The following is a 12,506-nucleotide window of genomic DNA, read 5'->3' on the forward strand; positions in this document are numbered from 1 at the left end:
ACGCTAGACGGAACTCAAGGCCAAACATGTCGGTTTTTGATAACATCAGCGGATTAGACTTATGGCGCCTTTAGGTTCATCCAGCGCTTCAAAATTATCACCTTATCGTGACTTTCTTATGGTTTAAATATCGATATTTTGGGTTTGCTAGATAATTCGGGTATTGCTGTGCCTATGCAACACAGAGGAGTTTTATTATCTTATCTTTTAAATCATGACCCGAATAGAAATAAAATAACGAGACAAGTTTGGCCAGGTTAACTTTTTAAGTTTTTTACATTTACAGTTATCACACCTTTAAAGTATATGATAAATTCCATTTAACATATAGGCCTCAGATTTCATAAATATAACCAGTTGTTTACAATAAGCATTCCCGACGAATTTTCCCAATTAGGTATTTTACCTAGCGGTTTCTTATCGTTTTTTATATACTGCCTTACACTCACAGCTATTTTGGTTATCTCGACGACCGGCGGCCTGCGGCTGCGGCGTGCCGTATGAATTACATAATACAAATTTGTATATATGATCAATATTTACCAGCAAATAGTCTAGAATTTATTACATAAAATCATTATCATTAAATGTAATGAACGATAGATTACAATAATTAATCGGGTATTGGAACTAAGTCACATACTAACTTTATAAAACAGATAACCTTAGCCGCCGGATGCAGGCTGATTCTATTTCCTGAGGCTAACATTTTTAAGCGAAAATAAGTTACATCTCCATAGTTGCTGATAGGTATCGTAACATATACCGATCCTTTGACCTCACACAAACACACTCTCATCATCAGCTTACACGGGTCTACTGGTGTGAAATCTAAGGCTCTACCTTCACTAAGAAGATCCTCACCGTTCTGCAATAAAAAATCACGCAAGTCTAAAACCGATGTTTAATGCTGACAATACCTTATGCATCTGTTAAGTATTATAATTATGATTCAACACGCGCTTTGGTAGTTTTGGTACCTACTAGTTAACTTTTGTGGATTTGGAATGAATATCCTGTCGTCATCCAGTCCCTATTAACTCCTGAGGGATTGAGAGAACATCAGTGGTGGTTAATCTTAAAGTACTGCCTGTCGCACCAGATAGTGTGATGGGGAAGAATAAACCTAAAATTCTCCTGTGTCATTCTTGTGTGACAAAATGATGTGATGAGAGTCAGGACGCAATTTTGCTATTATTCATAGTTATTTATTTATTATATTCATAGTGACATGAACGCGCGTATTAGGGGGCGGGAGTTTTTGTGAATCACCAGGCTAATAGTTACTTTTATCAAGTTTGATGCCTAGTATGAGTTTGCAGTTTTGATTATGAATAAACATAAATAAGTAGACTTCTATTTCATCTCGTTAGAATATTATAACTGATAACGTGGGTATAGGTACTGCTTATCAATATCACGAGAGTCTATAATCGGCTGGCATATCCGGTCTGCTACCCGCATATATCTTTGTAATTAACACTGTGAGATTGATTGCAACACGGTATGACGGTAGGTACGTGGTAGCTACACGGTACACGGGTGACCATCGTGCTCGAGCGATTCGCGATAAAACGAGACTAATGTATGAAATTTCATCTGTTATATGTACGTCGTCGTCATGTGGTTTATTAATTGAATTACTTATTTGTAATTTTATGTTACATTTCGTGATTCGTCCAAACATCACCTTACACGAGAATAACTATACCGGAATAAAATTTATACGCGAGTAAATATGGGATAAGTACATTTGCATTCTACCAAGTTATACCATGATTAATTGAATGAACGAGGAACGAAACTATACTGCAACTAAAATAAAAATAGCTGCGTTTTCAAAGCATGCAATAGAAATGACATGCCAACTTAGTTTGAATGGATTATAATAGTAGGATATTGTTTATGTTTTAATATTTTATTCGCTGTTGTTATTCTGAGAATTTGCCTTTTAACGTACTTTTGTTTATGATTTGACAGATGTGTTTATATGTCATTATGGCGGTTTTCTAATCAGCTGATGTGCTGCCGCCATTACAAAATTACTCTCGGATAAGCTCGTTACACGGTCAATTTTGGCGGTATAACATTTTATTCTTGGGATAAGCTACTTATCTTGGTTTCAGGTTTGGTAGAATGCAAAATCTGCTTACTCGCGAGTAACTGGTAGTTTACTCTCGAGTAAAAAGTTACTCGACGTTGGTCGAATCCGCCCTAAGAAGAATACTAAGGTTACAAAAAATAAGACGATAATTTTAAGAAGCAGTGGGCTGCATTTATTTAAGTGGTGATGGGAAAGCGAAAGCCTGCAAAATCAGGGGCCTGCTAAGTGAAAACAAGCCCTGAATTTTCCCTCCTTCGGCATAGCCTGATACACGACATACCTAAGTATATCGAATTCAAAGTGAAATATTGTTCTTATAACACAAGATTATATTATTTCGCGTGGTAAGATGATGTCAAAAGAGCGAAAATCGGGGGCCTCAGTCTAGGTAGTGATAAGGATGAGGAGGTAGGGGAGGTTAGCCGGTGTATTATTATACCCTATAGCTGTTCCCGCGCGCTTCGCTTCGCCTTAAAAAGTTTTCCCGTGGGAATTCCGGGATAAAAAGTAGCCTATGTTTTTTCCCAGGGTCTAGACCGTATGTATACCAAATTTCATTCAAATCCGTTCAGTAGTTTTGGCGTGAAAGAGTAACAGACAGACAGACAGACAGACAGACACAGTTACTTTCGCATTTATAATATTAGTAAGGATTAGTAAGGATGTAGTGTCCTCCCCAAGTAGGGAGTAGTTGATTTTTTTTCATGGTGTTTATTAGTGGTCGAATTATTTTTTTTGATACTTGTCCATATGTATTTCCGTAGGTTCATCGCAATTTTATAACATCTTAATCAGCGCCCCTGTCGGTAACTGTTTGAAACTGATAAAAGGCATAAAAATTCCGGTGAACCGCCTATCGAATTACCTATAAGTACCTATAAACAAGTGCAAAAAATGCGTGATTCGGCTTCAGCCCAAGTTAAAAAGGTTAACTAAGTTAATTCTCGAAAATATGTTTATGAATTTCGTTGATACGAATATAATAAAAATATCATAATTTTGTTGTCATAGCCAGTATTTTATATCAGTTACATTGAACCAAAGCAGAGTCACATGATTCCTTTATATTGTTATAGATACACGATAGTAGGTATATGTATAGTGTTATTAATTCGGCTATTATTTTGAATTGTTTTGTTTGTGTCTCATCGCCTGATGTTGATTCGCTAGCAACGTGCACCACCCGTGTTGTGCAGAGTTAAATGAAACAGGCGTTGTTCAAATAGCTCACAATCATTTTTTAATCCTTTGTCAGCTACTATTTTAATGGCAATCGATAAATAACTCATCTCATTTTTTAAAAATTCTTCTCAGTTAGTCGGTATTTGGTGCAGTGTGACTTTATAAACTTTGTTATTTTTAACCGACCTCGAAAAAAGGAAACTCTCTTATTCTTCCATGTCTTGAATTTCTAATGGCAAAAATTACAGGTCAAATGAAACAACCAATATCTAGATAACAATATATTTTTGTCATCAACGACAAACTTAACAACAGACTACAACATAGATCTTCTTAAAGAAATATCTTGGTGAAATTCGAACTCTGCCAATAATGTCTAAAATTATACCAAACACAAAGGAACGTCCACATTGCTCTCAAACGAACTGAACATGAAAATAAATGGACGGCTTATAATATAATAATAATAATATATTTAGGGAAGGTCGCATTAGGTAAAAGCATGATGAGAAAGACAAAGCTTGCTCAATGTTTAATTTAAACATAATGGTGTCAAAAGTAACACATCGTGGATTGATAATGAATACTACATTAAAATATATTTTATTCCCTACATGTAAAATTGCTTTTGAATTCACATACAAAATGATATAGGATGTAATGATAAATAATGAATTGACGCCAGTGGAGGCGGCGGCGCTCCACACGAGTAGGACTCACTTATGTGTATTCCATACAAACTTATCAGTAATTATAAATACGATTAGGTATAAGTTAAAATTAACTATAATTATTCGTACAAAATATATTGTTTCAGTGCATATTATTTCTGTCCATTTATTTATATAAATGTAATTATATTTTAAAAGTTAAAAGGGTTAAAACTTTTCACTCAATTGTCCTGTATCGGCTGGTGTCTCTTGTGTTAACTAATTTACTCTCTACTGTAACAGAACTTCAGTAACTTAGGTTCAACCAACCAATCTACATATCTCACTGAATACTGTCTCTAACGGTGTAACATTGTTTGGTACGTGAAAATATATTATTAAAAATTCAATTATCTAACTATGCAAAGTGTCATACTCATATATTACAATAAATTAAAATTTTGAAATATCATGATCATGATCAAATCCTAATTGTTAAAGCGTATTCTGTGACTTTAGCAATCGATATAATGCAGGTACAGTTACTAATGTTATTAAAATGTATAACTGCCAAGTAGCCTCCTACCCCTTCTTCTGTACACACAATAGCCGAGGGATTGTAAAATGCTTTGGCACTAACTTGAATATATATTTTATTTTACATTAGGTACATTCAAATCTGTTATTTACAGCTTACGTAATAAAACATTACATTACGTGGATATATTTACATGGGTAGATGGACTGCTCTCGCTAGAACACAAGATAAGGGCGGGGTGGCGGTAAACAACACTTTATACAAACAGCTGAAAGTGTACAATATCTAGTATCTACATCTGCGGCGCACGAGGCTGCTAGCGACACGCACACTCACGTATGCGGCGCTGGTATAACATACATTCCTACATAGACAGGTCACTGCAGCATTTATACATATTTGCTCTATATTGTCAAAATTCACAATCAACATGTATTAGAGGTTACTCTCAGCATTATAATATTTAAATGCACTGTTTGCTCGAGTGCAGAAATAATAAAAGATAATTTGACGTCTAAATCTAAAGTAACATTGGATTATATTGCACACATTCACTTAAGTCTACGTATTAACATAATAGAGTATGGGCTAAAATCCCTCCTCGCCAGAATTTCGTTAACTCACCGTTGATCTGATGGAATGACATGATCAAATTAGCTGACGCCGCTAAGCAAACTGAGTAAAGCAACTATGGTCTACAGGTAGTGAGTCTACTTTCAATGGACACTACTATGGGACTACGGCATGTCTGATGCATGGGATCTGTAACTCAGTTGTGGGACCGAGGAATTAAACAGTTTGCTTAGGGGGCTCCTACTGCAAGCTCCGCTCGACTGATGATGACGGACGATGAGGCTCTACTGGCTACTGCAAGCGACTACCGCCACTGCATCACAACGAGCTGATGAGATGAGGCTGGTCCGAGCTGCGCGACTCCCGCGCCACTACGCAACCCTGATGGCACATGGATGACTTTGGCTTCAAAATGAAATGTCATGCTGAGAAAAGCGTTTCCTTACCGACTCTACTAGTGACTACTACCGATGGAATACCATGATTGCTATCCTTTGTTTTGAACGCGGCTGAAACATGATTCAGATCATAGCACCATTGCCAAACATTGTTTTTAGCACAATCCTACGCAAAATGAACGTCGTAAGATCTATGTTATCGTCATTTCTTTTACAACTCTAGAACTATTTAATTAGTTACGAAATTGAACTGAATCTACCCGCGAATTTTAATTGTGAATTTGAAATTTTGTGTAAAAATTTTAAGATGATCTTATAATATTTTGGTAAAAGTAGGAGATTTTTATAAAATTCAGTCGCAGACTACTGTAATTAATTGGTTTAAATACTACTTCTAGAAAACAATTTACATTTCACTTGGACTACCACCCGAAGCGCCCCAGTTAGAAAATTGGGGCGACCTTTTATTTTTAAAAGTCTATATATTATCTATATATTTCGGGCAGTGAGCATCGTGATTTATGTTTCAAAAGTGTCCGGACATTTCAATATTGTTTTAAAAAATGCCTCCCTTGTGCCATTAATAGCGTATAGCCGGTTCACCACGCGCCGCCGTCGCAGCGACAACATCTACCTTTCTCATTACAGTCCGTTGTAACGTCAGTCGTATTGTAGCGATGTGCATCGCGTCTCCGTAGAGCGACACCATCTTATCATCTCCGTTACCGCGAGCACCGCCCCGGCCTCTGCACTCGATGCATCTGGATCTTACGTAACTGTCTTACAAAAAGATCTAGATGCTTCGACTAGCTTCAACAAAGAAACGCCGTAAGCGACGCATGGAAGTCGAGGCATTCCCGAGGCGGTGCGTACGTAGCTGGATGTTCAGAAGAGCATGTGGCATCGCAGGTTGGAGTTGGCTATACCGCGGTGAGGTCGACCGCCCGAGTCGCGCTGCCCTGCGCGGCCGGGGGATCGCTGGCGGGGAGGGACAGTAGATGTTAGGCCTCCAAAAAAATGAGGGCTGTAGGCTTCGGCTCTAAATTAGACTTCTTTGCTTCGATCACTAGGAACTCGATCTCCTGGAATGAGGATACAGGGTACATTTTAATATGTTGCCACTCAGAAGTAATCCAAACATCAGCTTGATTTTGCCCGTGTCACGTACCGGTTTATCCCTCTGCGCGAAGGACTCGGCGATGAGGCGCGCCACGTCCTGGTGCTGCAGGCCCTCCACGCGGTGCCCGTCCACCGCCAGGATCAGCTGCCCCACCTCCAGCCCGCCCGCCTCGAACGCCGCCCCGTGCTCCTGAAAGACAAGATGTAAACTTATGTAGAGCATACTGCTATAGGACTTCGTTGACCTTGGAGCGAAAAATCTTTAAGACTTTACAGCATTCTATTTGTCTTACATACAGATAATTGTTGTGTACTCTAGTGACAGCAAGATCAATCCATCATTCATACATGAAAATAACTTACGTGTATATTAATAATCCTTGGCAGAGGGTGCTTAGTATTGGCGCCGCCTTCTATCGCGATCCCCAGAATTGGCTTGGTCTTCTTGACGGAGATCTGCAGGTTGCCGTGGTGGTCAGATATGACGCGCGCGGCGCGGCCGTCGTCCAGCCCCGCTTCGCCGTGGCCCAGCCGCTGCATGGACTGGTGTCTCCGGATCCCCCCCCGCTCCTCCAGCAACGCCCCCCCGTCGTCTTTCATGTCGAAACTCCGAGACAACTTATGTGCCAGGTCCTGCAAATGAAACGCATGTTAGCAAATTCTGGTCGCTAGTTAAATTCGACGAATGTTTATGTCTGTTGGTTTAGATTTTAAAAGTGCGGATGAAGGTATGTACAGAATTAGGTTTAGCTATGTTGTTATAGTAACTATTTTGTACTAGTTCTGTAATGTACAACCTATTGTTGCTGGCGAGATACCACATTCACTCTACTAAATTTCGACTCTACAATACCAATAGCGAATCGTATCAGCCTCTAAATGATGATAATTTATGACAGTATTGTCTGAGTGAGTTGCTAAGTGGCACAGGATAGTAACTTTAGGACAGTAGCGAATAAAGGTTGAATCGATAGACATAGATCAGTGTTTGTGTGAAGCTACGATCTTCTGCCGCTCAGTATCGGTAGTCAGTCGTGATGTTGGTGAATGTTCTAGAAGCTGTGTATAATGTGTGCTGGAGGCTTGACTTCATGCGTATCCATCACTCGGTGGCGTGGTTCCAAGTGAGTTCATTATACAAGTGTCAGATGTATGGACAGTTTTGACTAGTTTATTCCGATCTGAAAGATTTACTGAGGTGTTGAAGAAAAATAAAGGGAAAGTAAAGGAAATGAAAGTACTAAAACTAAAAACTCGTGTTAACGATTTGAAACAAACCACGGATGAAATTTACCTACTTTATGTTCTCTACTTAATACATCAGTTGATTTATGATTTTGGAAATTACTTGATTTCTACTAAAGGTACTGGAAGTATGCGGAGATTAAAAACCGGATGGATTTGATAAGAGATTTAAAACTTTCATGCAAAATGTAATTTGACCCCATTCAATATACAAACACGGGACCGCTACAGGCTAATGGGAACCGGTATGGAAAACCAATTAAAACTGCACTACTCTCGAAATTATCATCGACGGGTCAAATTGAATCTACGAGGCAGAAAATAAACACCGAAACGAAGTGCAACGAGAAAATAATGTGAAAACATACAGGAAAAGTCTAACACCAAGCAAGTTTTATTTGACTTCGAAGCGAGAATTTTCCAATAAAATTTGAAAAGATTTGAAAGTATCGTGCAAGATGTCGTCAATGTGCTAGGACATATCGCTGAGCATCCGGTCCCGAGAGGCCGGTCCACTTACTAGAGGTCGTCCCCAGTACCATGATTTAACTTTCTGCGTCCAGCCACCGAGTGATGAGCGCAGCCCCTCGAGATAGCCGCACTGAAACATCACAGTCACTCAGGCGCCGCCATGCCGCGTCCGAGCTGCCTCGGACCCGTGTATATGTCGTATGTTCAATGAATGCTAAAGCATCTAGCATATCTAGCTCAGACTCACAAACATCCTACATGGACTTTCAACATAACACTTTGAGGGATTCACGTCACTCGCATTTCCAAGAAGAACTAACTACAGGTCTGTTACGTTACTGTATGAAATAGATAGGATTTTAACCTACACTGGGCTTTTACTGTAGTAAATATGTAAAAAGATTATTGAAGTAGCTGTACTACGTAATATTATCTATGTACCTATACTACGTAATTAGACATAAATATATGGTGAACAGTAAATATCATATTTTAAAAGCGTAACACTATATTACCAACTCCAATTAATTTTGGACGGCCAAATTGAAATGGATTGAGAATTGGAATAATGGATACATACGTACCTGGTCCTGTATTGGTTTGTCATAAAAGTTTATGAGTGTGTTAATTGGAAGCCATTTCGATGATTGGAGTCGATTGCAGAATGTCCGGCGCGGAGGAAGTGGCATGAAACAAAAGATAATATTTTGCATAAGTAAACAAATACAAGCATTGTAGCGACTCGTCCTTGTCATCTCATAACTTCTGAGACTGCCAACAATTTGCTCCATTGTGTTGCGACGTCTCTCAACTTTCGTCCAATTGTGCTGTCCGGTACGCTCTGGCAACATTTCAGTTATTTCTTCACAGAAAATTACGGTGATTTTTTAAGAAAACATTGCCTTTACTATTGTTTCACCTTTTACGGCTTAAAATCTAGTTTGCGTCGCTTTAGTTAAGGACTGTAGGACATAATTTAGTTTAGCATCTCCGAGGTGTTGGTCCTATTTGTGTGTAGTAGCAGAGGCGGCTGTCTCGTTAGTGATATTGATAAATAATCCGATAGCATCAGGCTGTCTCGGGGTACGAGCCGCATCGCAGATACAAGGGCGCCTTGTTATCTGGCCTGCATCACTTTATGGCCCCAGCAGGGGACCCTGTACAATCCCACGGACTAAAATACATCCTACGGCTAAGATTATCAATGAGACAGATGCGCTATTTTAATATATTCTATCTATTCGCGTTATCTGCGTACTTAATTCACATTCATAATTTTATGAACTCTGTTTATTATATGCGAGTTCTATCTATGATTACAGTTTAAAGTTTTTGGGACGTGACGTGAACCCATGGTTGTTTAGGTCGCACCTGTTATCTTTGTACAATGTACAAATTATCTAATAAACCCATTGATACGGTAACATGAATATGCTGATGTCAAAAAATTGCTGAACAATTGCAAAATGCATTTTAAGCCAACCAACCTTGTTCGTTATCTAAGGACGGGTCAAGGATGCCAGCCACATCAAATTAAAGAAATACTTATTAATATTTAAATTAAATGTATCTAGATTAAATACGTTGCTTACGTTACGTTTTAAAATAAATACCGTTAAAGCGGCACTTTGGAAGCTAATGAAAGTCGGATATCGATCGTTTTACTTAATTTCGCCTTCGCCGTCGTTATATCTGGCCCGCATGAATAGGTTGATATTCATTTAATAATATTTTATCATCGTTCCAGATCTCGGGTATCCTCAACAGCAATTATATGATTTAACTTTTCCGATTAATCTATACTATTCTATACTATAGTAGTCTTTGATTTAACTAGCTGTTGCCCGCGAGCTGCGCGTTGCCTTGACTTCCAGGACTATATAGAATACTTACTAGAAGTTGAATACCAAGGTGTACTGGAGTTGAGATTTTTGAACTTGTCTTTTTCAATATCCTGCACATAAATATGTAATGTTGATTCATGCCATTATTTTGATGAGCCAATTTTATAATACGAGTACAAAATACAAGATACAAGTCTGAAAACGATAATCACCCAGTATTTTGTAATAACAGGGCACGTTAATCTCGAAATAATGAGATAATAAAGCATAATAAACAAAGAAACGGCGATCATAATATATCAAGATCAATTGAACAATAGCCGGTACATACGCTTTAAATCTTGAGTCAGATAGGTGTTTGTTGCAACTCTTATCGCCTTACTCCGAGAAAGCCTCATTGAACCGGTGACAGTGAAATCCAGTGGTCACTCTAGCTAATAAAAAACCAAAGTCATGGATCTGCTACGCTAACGACACGTGTCTATCTCGTTGTATTATACGTGCCGATTGTATGACAGCTCCCGTTACTTTTTGCCAATCTTGAGTAACCCTCCTAGGCTTACTCTGTACTGCCATGTGTGACGTGAACAACTGAAGTGGGTTCAAAAGGGTTGTGTGACCGTAAAATGTGCCTCCAGGGAGTCTAGGGGCTTAGCCGCTTGCTGTGGCAATGTGAAGTTTATGTCATACATATGCTCACGACTGTAATCCCCGTAGGGGTAGTCAGACGTGACTCGCAGGGAGTCACCCGCTTTTCGCTGTACATTTTCGCTGACGTCGGGAGCCGTATCGCCGTTTGAAATGAAGTTTATATCACGTCAGCAATAAATAGTTTAGTAGTTAGTAGCCAACATAAACTCCCAAATATTATCTGTGTATGTGACAGAAAACACAGTTATCGTTAAATATGCGTTAAAATCCCAATTATATTTGACCTCTTCATTTTAAATGGAGGAAATCATATAGAAAAAGAGTAAAGAAAGGATAGTCTAGAAACTAAAACCCACTGTATTAAGCTTAGGTCTTTATCCAATGCCAATAATGCTGGGTTCAAACAAACCACAAAACGCCATTAATTTCACTTTTACCGAGTACGCTTCACTAATCTTGTAAACAGCTAATTGATTACATTACACGCTTTCTGTCAAGAACGTTTGATAACGTAATTGTAGGTTTGCTGACGACAGTATACTGTAATCACATGTATTTTCCACATTTGCTTTTCGGGTAGGGTTTTTCAATTACTTCTGTAATAAGTAGTTAGTTGATAACTAATGAATTGCTTCCGATGAGGCTACTGATTTACTGACAAAAATGTTCATGGAGCTTGCATTTCATAAGATAGCGTGTTTGTTTTTGTACAGCTGTTTCGGAAGAATCTACCGGTATCTACCTACCACAGTGCTATGCTACTAGAAGCAGGTAGGGACCAACTGCATTGAAGTGGTCGAATAACACCGCATTGCAGTCAAAATCGTTTAAGTTTTCATGTGAGTAAAGTTGAATAATGATGAGCGCAACCTGCCTGCCATTAAATAAGTGTTACATCACAATTACGATTTAAAATACAATGCAAATGGCACTCACCAAGGACACAGACAAAGCTTCACAAGCGATTTAAAAGTGAGTTAATGTATAAATTATTATATTAGAAATTTAGAACAGAACGTAACAGTACCTTTACGATTTAAAAGGCTTAGAAGTTATAGGAGAGCCGGATATCCTATGTAAATTTTACTCTTGGATATGGGTGAGTTGGGATTGTAAATATAGCTATAGGGCGTGTTCTTAATTTAATCATTGATCATAATTACTAATATTCTCTTTTAAGTGTTCTTCTTTTTTTGTTTCGTGGTGAGCTAGGTAAGGTAGGTAATTCGGCGAAAACTAATTAAATATTGTATCTACTGTACTTAAATGCTGCAAGTACTAATTAGCTTCGTAAGAAAGATTACCAAAAAAGCGAGCGTTACTTTCGTTTGCAAAGAGTTATTTTAATGAAGTGATACATGTCCCTTTTTATGCGTTTCCTCCTTGTGGGAATTGAAGGTGATTAATTTTAATGGTTCACAGAAGACGCAGGTGCTTGCTCTTGTGTCTTGTAATGGTATTGTTTCCGGTTTATCCAGTTTTGGGCTGGTGTCTGCGCCGTGGGAACTAACGGTCAGATGGGATACGAAATTTAATTGTTTTCACCGTGACTAATTAATACACAATGCAATAATATTACCGTTGCACTTTTGGTAATAATATAACTGTTACGTGATTATTTAATCTTGATCTCGCATGTCTTATCTGCGGTTTGTCTTGTTTATTTGAGGTCAAGAATTGCCACTAATAATGGTCAACGAGATAGCACTTTTCTTTTTGCAGACATAGCCC

The 12,506-nt window shown here is 38.4% G+C and overlaps 1 protein-coding gene across 1 annotated transcript in view; it reads right to left on the reverse strand.

Annotated features, from left to right (window-relative positions):
* Positions 1 to 5,939: 5,939 nt before the first annotated feature.
* The window catches only part of LOC105381399, a 74,676-nt gene continuing 68,109 nt past the window's right edge, over positions 5,940 to 12,506 (reverse strand). The window contains exons 16-20 of the mRNA XM_038120783.2: positions 8,865 to 8,870; positions 8,330 to 8,410; positions 6,928 to 7,197; positions 6,614 to 6,754; positions 5,940 to 6,527 (exon numbers count right to left, since the gene is read on the reverse strand). Of these exons, the coding sequence (XP_037976711.1) occupies positions 6,447 to 6,527; positions 6,614 to 6,754; positions 6,928 to 7,197; positions 8,330 to 8,410; positions 8,865 to 8,870 (579 nt within the window). The 3' untranslated portion in view covers positions 5,940 to 6,446. The remainder of the gene's footprint in view (positions 6,528 to 6,613; positions 6,755 to 6,927; positions 7,198 to 8,329; positions 8,411 to 8,864; positions 8,871 to 12,506) is intronic.

The sequence above is a fragment of the Plutella xylostella genome, chromosome 4 (genome assembly GCF_932276165.1).
Source record: "Plutella xylostella chromosome 4, ilPluXylo3.1, whole genome shotgun sequence".
Taxonomy (NCBI): domain Eukaryota; kingdom Metazoa; phylum Arthropoda; class Insecta; order Lepidoptera; family Plutellidae; genus Plutella; species Plutella xylostella.